Source organism: Octopus sinensis, linkage group LG18, assembly GCF_006345805.1.
Source record: "Octopus sinensis linkage group LG18, ASM634580v1, whole genome shotgun sequence".
Classification (NCBI taxonomy): domain Eukaryota; kingdom Metazoa; phylum Mollusca; class Cephalopoda; order Octopoda; family Octopodidae; genus Octopus; species Octopus sinensis.
The window spans coordinates 14,234,025-14,251,468 of NC_043014.1; the positions used below are offsets into that span (position 1 = coordinate 14,234,025).

The window sequence follows — 17,444 nt, forward strand, 5'->3', positions numbered from 1 at the left end:
ATGTGTGTGTTTATGAGCGAAACACCTAAGCTCCATGCGTCTCTGGCAGAAGGTAATGGTGAACTTCTGCTGACTCTTTCGCCACAACTTTCTCTCTTTCCTCCTGCATCTTGCAGCTCACCTGCGATGGACCGGCATCCTGTCCAGGTGGGGAACCTATACGCCAAGGAAGCTAGGATACCGGCCACTAGGAGCCAGGCATGGCTTGAGAAGGAACAAACATATTTTAATGTATGTTTGTGTAGATTTTTAGTGTATGTTTATGTTGCATTGGGCTGATCAACAGTGTGTGAGTAAAATTCAGTGGTCACTACAAGGTCCAGCCCTTGTTGCTGTGTGGTGGCTTATGTGCCTTAATGACCTTGACAGCTATACCATTAGAGTGTGAGCTCCTGACAGGGCTCCTCACACTGGACAGGTCAAAGGATAGAGGCCAGACTGATATGGGCCACCTCTTCCCAGAGGTAAAAATGGGTTTGTGTAGGGCCAACACCCCTGCCTAGAAAAAAATCACAGTTAAAGAAGTATTGATGTCAATCCAAAATCAACAAGACTGGCAGAGGAAGGCCTTCTTTTAGGGAAACCCCTAAGATGGAACCAACAAAGGAGGGAAGAGAGGATGCTCTAAAAATAATTGAAGGTGGGATACTGAGGTAGAGCTGAAAAAGCAGGGGTCCAACTGGAGAGAAGCAGAAAAGACAGCCCAGAGTTAAGATCAAGGCTGTTCGAGGTTGTTGATGGCTTCTAGTCCATACAGAGGGAAGGTATTAAGTAAGTAAAGTGAAAACTTTGGTGGACATGAATCAAGTAGATACCTATTGTGTATATATAACCCCCACTGCTTTGTGAGTGCCCTGGGAAAGGAAAAAGGCTAGGAGAGTCAATCTTGACTGAAAACGGAGTGGTGTCCCACAGGCAGTCAAGTGCCCTCTTTGATGTTCTTCTGGCAACTCCAGGGGAGGTGGAGCTCTTAGGCCCTGTAAGACAATTCACATAGGAAAAGGCCACTACACTGTAAAGTGTTGGGGAAGGATTCCGACCACCTCCATGTGACTATAAGTGAACTGACACATTACTATAAAATTAAGAACTGTGAGCAATTAATGAGAGCAAGCAGTTCACTGTGAGTCATTGGCAGAGAGTATTTAACCTTGTGTAACAGTAATCGTAGTGTAGGAGTGGTTGTGTGGTAACTAGCTTGCTTACGAACCACATGGTTCCGGGTTCAGTCCCACTGCGTGGCACCCTGGGCAAAGTGTCTTCTACTACAGCATTGTGAGTAGATTTGGTAGATGGGAACTGAAAGACACCCGTCGTATATATGTATATATAAATGTGTGTATGTGTGTATATGTTTGTCTCCCCCCCCCCCAACATCGCTTGACAACCGATGCTGGTGTGTTTACGTCCCCGTAACTTAGTGGTTCGGCAAAAGAAGACCGATAGAATAAGTACTGGGCTTCCAAAGAATAAGTCCTGGTGTCGATTTGCTCGACTAAAGGCGGTGCTCCAGCATGGCCACAGTCAAATGACTGAAGCGAGTGAAAGAGTATCGTGTGAATATTTCTTCCCCCTACTTCGTTAAATTACATATCCAACACTAGGATATTAAAATAAAGCCTGCAACTTGCTGGTCACTGTAGCTGCCTTTGCCTCTGTGATCGGACATCCAGATCTAAAGAGCGGGATCAGATTGCATAGTCTGACTCTCATTTCAAAACTACTAAGCACAGACAGGAAGTGGCATGGGCCACTTGAGAGTGTGCCACTCTTCCTCATGACCTTCAGATATGAAGAAACTGCCACCATTTATACATACATACATACATACATGGGATGGAAGCACTCCGTCAGTTACGACGACGAGGGTTCCGGTTGATCCGATCAACGGAACAGCCTGCTCGTGAAATTAACGTGTAAGTGGCTGAGCACTCCTCAGACACGTGTACCCTTAACGTAGTTCTCGGGGATATTCAGCGTGACACAGAGAGTGACAAGGCCGGCCCTTTGAAATACAGGTACAACAGAAACAGGAAGTAAGAGTGAGAGAAAGTTGTGGTGAAAGAGTACAGCAGGGATCACCACCATCCCCTGCCGGAGCCTCGTGGAGCTTTAGGTGTTTTCGCTCAATAAACACTCACAACGCCCGGTCTGGGAATCGAAACCGCGATCCTATGACCGCGAGTCCGCTGCCCTAAGCACTGGGCCATTGCGCCCCCACATACATACATGGTGGCTGCCCTCGTTATCGAAGCTTAATCAATGTTGTTATCGTGCAATGCCTGTGCAAGATTTTTTTTTAAAGTGAGGAAAGGCTGTGCACTGAGTCAATCCCACTCACTAAACAACAGCAGCCATAATCCGAAAAGAAGAACAAGTCAACATCATCGGTAACCACTGAGCCGCAGGTTTTATGTTGGAGTTATCCCAGTTACCTGAGTTACCTTCTCCTAGAAGGATACCTTGACAAAGGCTAGGAGTCCTTCACTCCTATTAGTTTAACCGCGCGATTGGGTATTCAGTCCGATTATTTCTATGTCCCCGCGCATGATACAGCCTTAAGATATTTATTGGATGGCCGTTGACTCTCAAGAGTTCCTCCGCTCTTTGACGGGTTTTGCTTTTCACCCCGCAGGGTGTCCAATAAACACCCTCCTCACCTAGCAAGCTTGGTGGGGTTGCCGGTTTAGTCGCCAACGACCCAACCATGCAACAGGTTGTACTGGGATACATGTTACCATACACACACACACACACACACACACACACACACACACACACATACATACATACATACATACATACATGTGTGATATTTAATGCAATTCTAAGGTGGCAGATTCGTTACGGCGCCGGAAAATGCTTAGCGGTGTTTCTTCCGACTTTACGTCCTGAGTTCAAATACCGACGGGGTTGACTTTGCTTTTGAGCCTTTTGGGCCCAATAGAAGAAGAACCAGTTAAACACTAGGATCGATGTAATCGACTTAATCCATCTCCTGAAATTTCTGGCCTTGTGCCAAAATTAGAAGTCAATATTTAAAGCAATCTAGCATTTCATTACAGAATATTATAAAAGTACCTTAGTTATAGCAGTAAACGTTATCTCTTATTATAAAAGGCAGATTTTATCTGCCTCCCTTTGGGAGTTATACAAATCTACAATATAGGATTTCTTCAATTACAATTTACCTAGCATTTTTAAGAGTACAATGCATCGCGTCATGGCAGGTCCAGTTTTTAAAATTTAAACTCCAATTAAGCAAAATTTACAGAAAACTCACATTCTGGTGTGTGTGTCAAATGCTTTTCTTAGTCTGGTTTACACCACACGCAGTGGGCAATGAATAAAATGAAAGTAATTCACTTACTGTAGTGAGTGATTCTTTCACTCTGCCTTCCACTTCCTCTTTCAACACATAGACACGCAAATATATAAATAAAATTGTAAGCTAACGTGCGTGTGTGTGTGTGTGCGCGCGTGTGTGTGTGTGTGAGGGTGCGTGTGTGTGTGTGTGTGCGTGTGCGTGAGTGTGTGACAGGAAAGTTTTTTACGACGAATATAACACCTATATCCAAGTAGCAGAAAGATAAGACAGTAAGGTGTGATTTGAGGGAGATTTGGCTGCTATTTCTACCATGTCTAGCTGCCATGTAGGGGTCTCCCTCATAGGCTCATACATACATATATACATAGATAAGACAGTAAGGTGTGATTTGGGGGAAATTTGGCTGCTATTTCTACCAGGTCTAGCTACCATGTAGAGGTCCCCCTCATTGGCTCATATATATATACATACATAAGACAGTCAGTACAATGCATCGCGTCATGCCAGGTCCAGTTTTTAAAATTTAAACTCTAATTAAGCAAAATTTACAGAAAACTCACATTCTGGTGTGTGTCAAATGCTTTTCTTAGTCTGGTTTACAGCACACGCAAACGCACACACACTGTGTAACGAATAAAGTGAAACTAGATGTAATATTGTTTCTGTCTATCACGCTGATAGATACATGAGTAAAATGCATGGGAAGCTAACAAATAAGAGTGAGTGAAAATGTTCTTGGAAGAGAGTAAATTTGAAGCTTGAGAACAATCAGATACATTTGCAACACATCTGTTGAAAATATTATTGTTCACACACATACATATACATATATACATACAGACAGACAGACAGATAGACACACACGCACACACACATGATCCAGCATGGCCACAACCTCAAGGCTGAAACATATAAAAGAATAACAGAATATAAATGTGTGCATGTGTGTGAGAGAGAGAGTGTGTGTGTATATGTATGTATGTATGTATATATATATAATAATGCGGTTTTTTCAACAGCTTGAACTAAAAGTCAGAGGGGAATGGGATAAACTACTTATATTAACTTGCTATAAAAGCAGGTAGTAATTTTATCTTGTCCTTATTCATAGTGCAAGTTTTGAAGAGTGCATTTCGATTTTAACAGCTATTTTTTTCAAAGCTATGTTGGAAGTAACAAAGGAGCATATTTGGCATATTTTGCTTTATGAGTTCAATAAAGACAACAACGCAACGGAAAGTACAAGAAATATTAATGCAGTATATGGGGATTGGACAATAAGCGTAAGGCAGTGTCAATGGTGGTTCCAGAAATTCCGAGCCATAAACTACAGCCTAGAAGACGAGCCTCATCCTGAAAGATCTGTAGAACTCAACAAGGACATCCTGAAAACCCTGGTGGAACAAAATCTCATCGTAACTGTTGAGGAACTAGCAGAGAAGCTTGGATTTGGTCATTCAACCATTCATTGAGACCTGTGTGCTATCGGAAAAGTCAGCAAATTGGGTCAATGGGTTCCTCACGAACTTTCCGAGTCTAATTGCATGCAGAGAGTGAATGTATGCTTTTCTTTGCTGTCACATCTCACCACTACTGCGCTATGTATATCTATATATATAAAACTGTAGTTGTGTGAGTGTCTGTCCCCTTCGATTTAGATTCCTAACTACTCCCACATTTTGCGGTGCAGTTTAACCAAATTTGGGTAGCTTATAGTCGTGATTCATATCGAGCCCGTCTGAGTATTAGCGCGCGTCTACGATGAGTCTACGATTTTAAAAATAATTTAACATCATTTTTTATTCCATTTTAATGCATAATTTTTCGTGTGTCGATGGCGGCGGAGTTGGCGTCCACGCTCACACCTGCACCTGTGGGGAAGGGAGTGTAAGGAAATCAACGTCGTAATGCGTTGTCAAGGAGACCAGCGTTCTTTTAGAACAACGACTTCATGGCTTCAAGACACCAAAACAGAAATGGCTAAGAAAGAGTCTACATGAGTCTACGATTTAAAAAAAAATTTACCATCGTTTTTTTTCCATTTTAATGCATTTTTTCGCTATTATATAAGGGAAGTAACTCTCTAAAAATGTCTACGATGAGTCAACGATTTTTAATGCATTTTTTGCTATTTTTTAGCTATAACTCTCTAAAAATGCTTATATAGTTATTTCCCTTACAAACCCGAGCAACGCCGGGCGATACTGCTAGTCTCTTATTATAAAAGGCAGATTTTATCTGCCTCCCTTTGGGAGTTATACAAATCTACAATATAGGATTTCTTCAATTACAATTTAGCTAGCAGTTTTAAGAGTACAATGCATCGCGTCACGCCAGGTCCAGTTTTTAAAATTTAAACTCCAATTAAGCAAAATTTACAGAAAACTCGCATTCTGGTGTGTGTGTCAAATGCTTTTCTTAGTCTGGTTTACACCACACGCAAACGCACACACACAGTGGGCAATGAATAAAATGAAAGTAATTCACTTACTGTAGTGAGTGATTCTTTCACTCTGCCTCCCACTTCCTCTTTCAACACATAGACACGCAAATATGTAAATAAAATTGTAAGCTAACGTGCGTGTGTGTGAGTGTGTGTGTGTGTGCGCGTGTGTGTGAGGGTGCGTGTGTGTGTGCGTGTGCGTGTGCGTGAGTGTGTGACAGGAAAGTTTTTTACGACGAATATAACACCTATATCCAAGTAGCAGAAAGATAAGACAGTAAGGTGTGATTTGAGGGAGATTTGGCTGCTATTTCTACCATGTCTAGCTGCCATGTAGGGGTCTCCCTCATAGGCTCATACATACATATATACATAGATAAGACAGTAAGGTGTGATTTGGGGGAAATTTGGCTGCTATTTCTACCAGGTCTAGCTACCATGTAGAGGTCTCCCTCATGGGCTCATATATATATACATACATAAGATGTAAGGTGTGATTTGAGGGAGATTTGGCTGCTGTTTCTACCAGGTCTGTTAGGCCTTCTCATGTAAACTCAAGCTTTCTCATGCCTTGAACATAAGACCAAAGCAGAGAATGTATTCTTTTATTCTTCTGCTTTTTCCAGCCATTGGTCTGTGGCCATGCTGGGGCAATGCCTTGAAGAATTGTAGTTTAATGAATCAACTCCAGTTTTATTTTCGTAAGCATTGTACTTATTCTAACTGTTTCCTTTGTCAAACCACTAGGTGACAGGGATGTAAACAAACCAACATTCGTTGTCAAGCAGTGGTGGAGGACAATCACAAGCACAGACACGCACACACACACACATACATGCATACACATATACACACATACATACATACATACATATATATATATGTGTGTATATATATATTGCAGCGTGGAAGGTGTTTGTAAGCCATTTAAAAAACACACAAAAACCGTTACATTCACTTCAACATTTAAATTTAATTTGCCAAAATATTTTCGTCGCTTTGAGACCGCGACCTGTTCACTGACAAAAATATCGTGCTAACAGGTCGCGGTCTCAAAGCGACGAAAATATTTTGACAAATTAAATTTAAATGTTGAAGTGAATCTAACGGTTTTTGTGTGTTTCTTAAATGGCTTATAAACACCTTCAACGCTGCAACTGTTTTCGTTCCAGCACACGATCTCAGATCAAGTCACTTGCTATGCAAGTACATCTCTGTAACTATATATATATTTATATATATATATGTATATTGGTAAAAACAGTAAGATAACAAAAGAAAGAAAGAGACCTCAATATTATGCAAATAGAGGAAATCTTTATATATAAAAGTCAGGTTGTGTGTCTGTCTCCTACGATTTAGATTCCTAACTACTCCCACATTTTGCGGTGCAGTTTAACCAAAACCGGGTATCTTATAGTCGTGATTCATATCGAGACCGTCTGGGTATTAGCGCGCGTCTACGATGAGTCTACGATTTAAAAAAAATTTACCATCAATTTTTCCCATTTTTAATCCATTTTTGACATATATAAGGGAAGTAACTCTCTAAAATTTATTATTAAATCTCAGAACGTAAAAAGCTACAGTAACACCCCTCCCCCTTTGTGGTTAGCCATATTGAGATGGCTATTATACTTTACATCTCTAAAAATGCTTATATAATTATTTCCCTTACAAACCCGAGCAACGCCGGGCGATACTGCTAGTAGTATATAAAAATAGAAGAGACCGTCGGATTAAAATCAATTTCTAGGAGTGAGCGTGAGGGACAAAATTATCATATGAGGTGCACAAATTCGCATATTGAGTTGGGATGATATTGTAGGAAAAAGTGCATTATATGCTGTCACATGTCATTCATTGTAACCTACAATTAGGGAACGTCAACTACGCACGGGTCAATTTTTAAGATTTTTTTTGAAAAATTAGCGCGTCTTATATGCCATCAAATACGTTCTTCGGGTGGTTTTCTGCTAGTCGTTGAATGTAATTTTTCTGATATGCTTCGCATAATTTTCCTTTGTATCTTTTATTCGTCTGACAATACCCATTCGATCAGTAAATAAATTTAGGGCCTAACAACAGAAGTGGGATTTTCTGACATTGCTTTTTCGTAACTTTCTGCAAAATGAATGTTTATTAATGAAATTGTCTACATGTACGTTTCAGAGAGTGTAGATTGTGATTATATTGGAATTTGTCGTGAACGCTTTTTTTTCGGTGGGGAAGAGGGTGGAGGAGAAGAGTTTCGGGTAATTCTGAGACCTCAATTAGTTTTGCAACTGAAGCGTGTAATTGAAATTTTCAATCTTAAAAGGAAATATAAAACTACACTTCGATAAAAATATATTAAAATTGGAATTCAAAAGAATTTTCTAGAAGACTTTAATAATTGTTTTCTTTATGGTAACATAGAGAGTAGGCATTTATTAGTAGTCATCTAAATTACAGTTCCATTTTGTTAGCTCATTATTCTAGTTAAGTCAAAAAATCTTAAAAGATTTCTGAGACTAGTTTTAAATAAAACTCTGGATATATCGTTTCTCTGTACAAATAAAGTTTTCAGACATTTCAAAGTTTTCAAATAAAGTTTTAAAGTTTTCAGACATGTAAACACACTTGCACAAATAAAATTCAACTATAATTTCCGTCTTGGCGATCTGCTTAAAATTCTGTTGATTCTACGTGTTATCGACATATCTTGTTTGAGCAAAATACTCATGTATTCTAGTCCAAAGACTTTGCACATTCTTACTTCTTTAAAACGACAAGAAAAAGACAACACTAAAAATTTCAAGAAACTTATTGGTTTCAATTTTCGGCACAAGGCCAAGAAGTTTGGCGGAGGGGGAAAGTCAGTTACTCAACTGGTACTTATTTTATCGATCCCGAAAGGATGAAAGGCACGAGTGGATCTTGGCGGGATTTGAACGCAGAACGTAAAGACGGACGAAATGCCGCTAAGCATTTTATCCGGCGTGCTTATGATTCTGCCAACTTAATATAGTATACGATGGTATTAAAAAATGTTTCAAAAAATCACCTGGGTCCTACGTGCAAATTTGGGCCTCCCATTAGCTTTGTCCTTGTTGTTCACTACTAAAGGCTATTCAATCCAGACAGTCTCTTTTACATAGTATGATCCCATAATAATCCTTTCTACTATAGGCACAAGGCCTGAAATTTTGGGGAGGGGGATAGTCGATTACATCGACCCCAGTGCTCAACTAGCACTTGTTTTATTGTCCCCGAGAGGATGAAGAGCAAAGTCGAACTCGGCGGAATTTGAACTCAGAACGTAAAGACGGGCGAAATACTGCTAAGCATTTTGTCCGGTGTGCTAACGATTCTTATTTCTTTATTGCCCACAAGGAGCTAAACATAGAGGGGACAAAAAAGGACAGACAAAGAGATTAAGTCGATTACATCGACCCCAGTGCGTAACTGGTACTTAATTTATCGACCCCGAAAGATGAAAGGTAAAGTCGACCTCGGCGGAATTTGAACTCAGAACGTAACGGCAGACGAAATACGGCTACGCATTTCGCCCGGCGTGCTAACGTTTCTGCCAGCTCGCCGCCTTAAAAATAAAGTCGGCCACGACGAAATTTTAACTCAGAGCATAAAGATGCACAAAATGCTGCTATGCATTTTGCCCGGTGTGCTAACGGTTCTGCCAGCTCACCATCTTAGTATACTTTCTATATATTGTAATACTTTCTGCTGTCAGCGTGGCTGTGTGATAAAGAGTTTGCTTCCCAGCCACATGATTTTGGGTTCAGTTCCACTGCGTGGCGTCTTCTACTGTAGCCACAGGCTGACCAAAGCCTTGTGCGTGGATTTGGTTGACGGAAACTGAAAGAAGCTCATCGTATATGTGTGTGTGTGTGTGTGTCCACCACCGTGTGTTTATGTCCTCGTAACCTAGTGGTTCGACAAAAGAGATCGACAAAATAAGTAGCAGGCTTAAAAAATATATGATTACTGGGGTTGATTCCTTCGACTAAAATTCTTCAAGGCGGTGATCCAGCATGGCCGCAGTCAAATGACTGAAATAAGAAACAGATAAAAAGATTAGCTATTGTACTTTTGTAATGTCCTGTTAGATTGTTTTAAACATTATATACTTTAATGCACTAAATATTACTTTCCTTGATACGCTGCCGAAATTAAGGTGTATCTAATTTTCACTGCTGAAATTAAGGTGTATCTAATTTTCACTGCTGAAATTAAGGTGTATCTAATTTTCACTGCTGAAATTAAGGTGTATCTAATTTTCACTGCTGAAATTGGGGTGGATCTAATTTTCGCTGCTGAAATTGGGGTGGATCTAATTTTCGCTGCTGAAATTGGGGTGGATCTAATTTTCGCTGCTGAAATTGGGGTGGATCTAATTTTCACTGCTGAAATTAAGGTGTATCTAATTTTCGCTGCTGAAATTGGGGTGGATCTAATTTTCACTGCTGAAATTAAGGTGTATCTAATTTTCGCTGCTGAAATTGGGGTGGATCTAATTTTCGCTGCTGAAATTGGGGTGGATCTAATTTTCACTGCTGAAATTAAGGTGTATCTAATTTTCGCTGCTGAAATTGGGGTGGATCTAATTTTCGCTGCTGAAATTAAGGTGTATCTAATTTTCGCTGCTGAAATTGGGGTGGATCTAATTTTCGCTGCTGAAATTGGGGTGGATCTAATTGTCGCTGCTGAAATTGGGGTGGATCTAATATATCCGTGCGCTTTTTATAGCATCAAATACTCACGACGACATTTTATCTTTTATCTTTTACTTGTTTCAGTCATTTACTTGTTTCAGTCATTTGCCTGCGGCCATGCTGTGGCTCCACCTTAAAGGGTTTTAGTTGTATTGAACTTACACTTTATACAATAAAACTATATGTACATCTCAGTTTACTTGACTTCCAACAATTAACAATTGTAATTTGAAGCTGAATGGTCACCAGTATGAAAGGATGTCCAGATTTCTTTAAAATTTATTCTGCAAAATATTCTGAGAAATAGTATTTTTTTCATCGCAACAAAACACACATACACTCAGAGGTGTCTTTGTGGTAATTTGAGTTACTACAAATAGCAGCCAAATCTCTTTTAAAACACACCCTTTCATCAAAAGAAAGATATATTTACAGTAGAAAAAAAAATTTAAGTAGAAAAAAGTTTTAAGACAGAGTTGCCTCCTTTAGCTAAATCCTTAAAATTGTGCGACCCGACCTTGTATTCGAGGTTAGTTTTGTTGTAAAAAAGAGTTGTTGTGAAAAAAACATACTTTGTTTGGTAGCCGAAAGATTCCCGAATGTTTTGATACCTCATATGTCAAAATCGGCAACTCAGTTTTCGAAGCCATGAGGAACATATGCACACACGCAAACTCTGTTTTATATACAGTGTTCAAAAAGTCTCTCTACAGTGAATTTTTTAAATCCTGCTCATGCGCAACTTGGTTATCACTGCGTAGACGGCCGGGTGTCAGCCATTTTCCCTCAGTCATTGTGTACCCTTTAGCGTGTCGACATTGAAGAACGTACGTTTTTAGTTGAATGAGTGCTTCGAGCTGGAAACAAATACACAGATACTGTAAAACAAAAGTTCAGTGAAACTTTTCCAAATACTGTTGTTCCACATCGTGATGCTGTGCGGGATTTAATAAGAGAATTCAGAAACACAGGCTCAGTGGAAGACGCAGCAAGAAGCGGTAGGCATACTGTTCTTTTAGACGAAACATTCTCCAATATTTCTGATAAACTGTTGGCAAGCCCGTCAAAGTCCTTACGCAAATTGTCACAGGGAACGGAAAACAACCTAGGAAGTGCTCACATGGCAGTAAAAAAGAAATTATATTTCTTTCCATACAAAGTGCTGGCTATTCAAGAATTGAAGACTACGGATCATGCTAAAAGACTTCATTATTGTTATTGGTTCCAAAACGTTGTTGCCGAAAAAGGCATAGAAGTGCTGGATGGGTGTTTTTACACTGATGAGGCTTGGTTCCATCTGTCGGGACCCATAAATTCGCAACGCACAAGGTTATGGAGCACTGGGAATCCACACGCGTCGCATGAGTAACCTCTGCATTCCGAAAGAGTTGGAGTATGGATAGCAATTTCAAGAAAGCGTATTGTGGGAGCGATATTTTTTGAAGACACCATCAACACCAAGAGATATTGCTCAGATATTGTTTATCCATTTGTAGGCCAACTCACTGAAAGTGAAATTAATAAGGCAAACTTTCAGCAAGGTAGATCTACAGCACATACTTCGCGCATTATCATGGCGCTACTTTAAGAGTTTTTCGGTGAACGGATATTTTCGAAGGAACTTTGGCCACCAAGATCACCTGATTTAACACCACCAGATTTTTTTTACTGGGGAGCAAGTAAAGGATCAATGTACAAGAATCAGTTTCTTTATTACCCACAAAGGGCTAAGCATAGAGGGGACAAACAAGGTCAGACAAACGGATTAAGTCGATTACATCGGCCCTAGTGCGTAACTGTTACTTAATTTATCGACCCCGAATGGATGAAAGGCAAAGTCGACCTCGGCGGAAGTTGAACTCCGAACGTAGCGACGGGCGAAATACCGCGAAGCACTTCGCCCGGCATGCTAACGTCTCTGCCAGCTCGCCGCCTTTAAAGGATCAATGTACAAGAATCACCCGCAAACCATTAAGGAGCCAAAAGAATCGATCATAACTTTCACACGATCCATACCACGCCAGACTCACCAATATGCATTTTAAAACATGTGTAGGAGAGTCAACTTATGCATTGAAAATGAAGGACGACACTTTCAACACCTCTTATAAAGTTTAGTTAGTCTTGTAAAGTCTAATGTATTCTTTTGTAGTCTTATACCATCTTATAAATATTTATTTTGCAATAAAATACATACTGCGGAGAGACTTTCTGAACACCTTGTATATACGCCGAGCTTCTTTCAGTTTCTGTCAATCAAATCCACTCACAAGTAGTCGGCCCGAGTCTATAGTAAAAGACACTTGTCGAAGGTTCCACGCAGTGGGATTGAACCCGGAGCCATGTGGTCGGGAAGCAAGCAACGCCTGCGTCGATATAATGAAATAAAAAAAAGGGGGAAAAAAAAAGAAAAAAAGACGTCATAGCATTTCACTTCAAAGCAGAAACTTCCTATTCCTTCTCGGCCGCCCATTCAACAATCTAAAACCTGTTATTCATTTCTATAGCAGCGCTCACAATTAGTGGCTGTCTTGTGTTAAATTACTGCTTTGTGAATCAGTGATTTTCTACGTTTATTTTTAATTAATCAATTATCATTATTTTGCTTTTGTTGTCATTATTTGTTTCAGTTACAAGACCTGCAAGGGGTCCTTGACGCTCTGTTGCCAATTCTAGTCTAGGACGTCCGGCTTTGTTTTATAACACGTTGTAAATTTGCTGTAATTTTCTGCCGGAAATAAATGAATTGAATTTGAGGAACACATAACACGTGTATGCTAACACAAATGACAAACAATATGTGAAGGCTGTCACTCTTTCATCTTCCTGTATTCCGCACTTTATTTGGTTTTGTACAAATACAAAAAATATAAAAATAAACAAGGTACCCTTCCCTTCCTTTAAATTAATTACATCAGCACGTGAATCAAAAGACCGTTGTGTCAAATCATCATCTCCCTGTTCAAACACACACACATACACACACACACACAAACGCAGGCGCGCACACATGCTTGCACGCACGTAAACAAAACACTGTCACATCAGTTAAAATTTACTGTTTGTTGTAGCTATGGAGTTCGGCAGGTCGGTGACATTTTGACGAGTGTCACCTTCAAAAGCCTCGTTCTCAACCCCATCAACTTCAGTGAACATTTCTCTCCTTTGAACTTCGTCTACGTTTTCCGCAGTTGTCTCCTGGCCTCCTCTGCTCCCGGAGTCGTCATCGTCGGCTTCCTCCGCATACTTGCCCGTGCGGTTTTCTGGCTCGGATGGCCCCCAGTTTGACAGGGGTTTTAAAGACTTCACCATCACCTGGATACGATTAAAATAAATATATAAGTGAATTGTTTTGAGCCGAAAACTGAAGCAATTACATTATGGACAAGCTGTTTCAGTCGCCTAAAACGCATACAACCTAAAATGCCTATCAAATGAAATAATAATAATATGGCCAGTAATTACGGGTATGGGCGCAAGTCGATTACACCGACCCTAGTCGACCCCGGAAGGATGAAAGGCAAAAGTGACCTCAGTGGAATTTGAACTCAGGACGGATGAATTGCCGCTGAGCATTTTACTTGGCGTGCTAACGATTCCGCCTGCTCGCCGCCTTATGGGTTCAAATTTTGTTCCAAGGCCAGCAATTTCGGGGGAGGGGGCAAGTCAGTTACATCTACCCCAGTACTGAACTGGTACTTATTTTATTGACAGCGGAAGGACGAAAGGTAAAGTCGACTCCGGCGAAATTTGAACTCAGAACATAGACGGACGAAATGCCGCCAACGATTCTGCCCAACGCCTTGATAATAATAATAATAATAATAATAATAATAATAATAATAATAATAATAATAATACCTAACTCAGATACCAGGAAACCCCAAAATGGCAGAAATTCAAAAGATAGTGCTCATGGGAACTGCTCATATCCTACGCAAAATACTCTCTATGTAATCCCAAGGTTTAAAACAAACTTTTTTTTATTTTTATTTTTACTTTTTATTTATTTTTTATTTTATTTTATTTTTTAAAAAAATTTTATTTTATGTATTAGACATTCACTAGTACAACACCCCCCCCAAAACCCCCCAAATATATGGCACAGAACTTCCAACCTGTTGTCTCTTGAGGTCTCTGGGTGAGACTTGGAGCCAACTTGTACAGACATAAAGCAAAAGTCAAACATAGAATAATAATAATAATAATAATAATAATAATAATAATAATAATAATAATAATAATAATAATCCTTTCTACTGAAGGCACACAGTCTCAAATTTGGTGGGGAGGGGACTAGTCGATTGCATCGACCCCAGTACACAATTGGTACTTAATTTATCGACCTCGAAAGGATGAAAGGCAAAGTCGACCTCGGCGGAATTTGAACTCAGAACGTAGCGACGGGCGAAATACCGATCGCAAGGTCGTGGTTTCGATTCCCAGAGGGGGCGATGCATTGTGCTCTTGAGCTAAACATTTCGTTTCACGTTGCTCCAGTCCACTCAGCTGTAAACGAGTAACCCTGCGTGACCTTGTAGCGGAAAATGCTATGATCTCGATCACTTATACGCCATGGAAACTGGGTAACCGGCCCCATGAGTATCTAGGACTCGAGACAGTAATGCATCAGGTAATGATGATGATGACGACGACGATGATGATGATGATGATGCATAGGAGTGGCTGTGTTGTAAGTAGCTTGCTTACCAACCACATGGTTCCGGGCTCAGTCCCACTGCGTGGCACCTTGGGCAAGTGTCTTCTACTATAGCCTCGGGCCGACCAAAGCCTTGTGAGTGGATTTGGTAGACGGAAACTGAAAGAAGCTCGTCGTATATATGTATATATATGTATGTGTGTGTGTGTATGTCTTTGTGTCTGTGTTTGTCCCCCCAACATCGCTTGACAACGATGCTGGTGTGTTTACATCCCCCGTAACTTAGCGGTTTGGCAAAAGAAACTGATAGAATAAGTACTAGGCTGCCAAAGTATAAGTCCTATGGTCGATTTGCTCGACTAAAGGCGATGATCCAGCTTGGCCACAGTTAAATGACTGAAACAAGTAAAAGAGTAAAAAAGAGAGAGTATGATGATGATGATGATGATGATGATGATAATTCTATTTAGTGTTTAGCATTTTCTACTCTCATATTCCGGGGTCTATATTTTATAATAATATAATATAATAATATGTATTTTATAATAATATAATATAATAATATGTATATAATGGCGGTGCCCCAGCATGGCCACAGCTCATGAGCTGAAACTAAAATCAATCAATCAATCATAATATGTCTACTTACCTGATAACCTCCGCTTTGGCAATGTTTCACTACGAAGTATACTGGAATAATCACAAGTGGAATGATAACTATCAACCAACCAATAGTTTGTGCCCATCGTGGGTAAACATACGAATGAAGCGTGACTACTTTGTATTGTATGGCCTTCGATACTATCACCACCTGGAGGAAAAACAACAGGGATAACATAATGAACTAACATTCATAATGGTGATGATTCTTGTTATTCACATAAGTACAAATCTAAGGCAGCGAGCTCAAAAAATTGTTAGAGTGTCGGACAGAAATCCTTAGTGATACTTTTTCTGGCTCTTTGCGCTCTGAGCTTAAATCCCACCGAGGCCAACTTTATGCAGTCTATATTGTCCGGTCTAAATGCATTATCCAGTCTAAATTGTCCGTTCTAATTCGTCCGGTCTGTTGTTCGATGTGGAATTCCACAGACAATTGATCTTTCGAAGCTTGGAAAAGCTGTTTTCACAGTCCGTACTACTTACAGGAAGTGTGAGATTGATGTATTTGGGTGATATACCAATAAAATTCCAGTTAAGTGTAAGGATGCATGGTCTAGTGCAGTGGTTTTCAACCAGGGTTCCTCCACTACAGTCCAGGGGTTCCACAAGAATTTACAAAACTGCTAAAATCGGCAGTAATTTTTAATTCTCCTGTGCAGATATGTGTGCATAAGACTACTAAATTATTGCACAGGGGTTCCTCGAGCCAGTGGAATGTTTCCTTGTGGTTCCGCTCCAGCAAAAAGTTTGAAAAGCACTGGTCTAGTGATTAGCATGTTGCACACGTAATCGTGAGATCGTGGTTTTAAATCCTGCGTTGTGTTCTTGAGCAAAACACTTTACCTCACGTTGCTCTGCGATCTCTTCGACACCCGACGTGTGGTGTACTGTGCACCTGTTCAGGTAACGTCCATTTGATGGAGGAGAGTGAGCTAAAGTGCCGAAACATATATTTGATTACTAAAAACAAATCATTTTTTGCAGGTTGTTCAGTAAGAACTTCTAGAACCGTCTTTCTCGTATTTCAGGAGACTACCATCACAGATCAAATACTGGGGTCAGTTTAATTACGGGCCTTGAATCCTACAACGACCGCCGTCTCGAACAGGGGCAACGTTGTGATGTTGGTCACTTGTACGGCATTGAAAAAGGGTAACAAACATTATAACAAAGAACGAAAATGGGTTCAAAGAAAGAAATTTGAAGGAAGGAACTGGCAAATTCAGTATTTGACTCATACGTGAATGAATTGATCTCTGCAGTACGACGAAGTCGACATAAGAGGGACATAACCAAAAATACTTCTAAGTACAATACATGTAAGAAATATATATATAAGGGTTTCCAAAATAGGTTTGAGGTCGCGCATCTTTTGGAAGGACGATAAAGTCAGTTGTACCATCGGCGGTTCTGGACTGGCACATATTTTATCGACCCAGAAGAAGAATAAAAAGAAAAGAAGCTAACCTCAGTGGAAATGGGATCTTGTCTAGGATTGGCATGTTCATCCTACCTCAATCTTAGTTGTTTTATTAAGGCAGCGAGTTGGTAGAATCGTAACTGCGCCGAGGAAAAAATGCTTAGTGGTGTTTCTTCCGACTTTACGTTCTGAGTTCAAATGTCGCCGGTGTCGAC

The 17,444-nt window shown here is 40.1% G+C and overlaps 1 protein-coding gene across 1 annotated transcript in view; it reads right to left on the reverse strand.

Annotated features, from left to right (window-relative positions):
- Positions 1-13,287: 13,287 nt before the first annotated feature.
- Positions 13,288-17,444, reverse strand: part of LOC115221804 (sodium- and chloride-dependent glycine transporter 1-like) — a 41,749-nt gene continuing 37,592 nt past the window's right edge. The window contains exons 9-10 of the mRNA XM_029792038.2: positions 15,796-15,957; positions 13,288-13,801 (exon numbers count right to left, since the gene is read on the reverse strand). Coding sequence (XP_029647898.2) covers positions 13,535-13,801; positions 15,796-15,957 — 429 coding nt within the window. The 3' untranslated portion in view covers positions 13,288-13,534. The remainder of the gene's footprint in view (positions 13,802-15,795; positions 15,958-17,444) is intronic.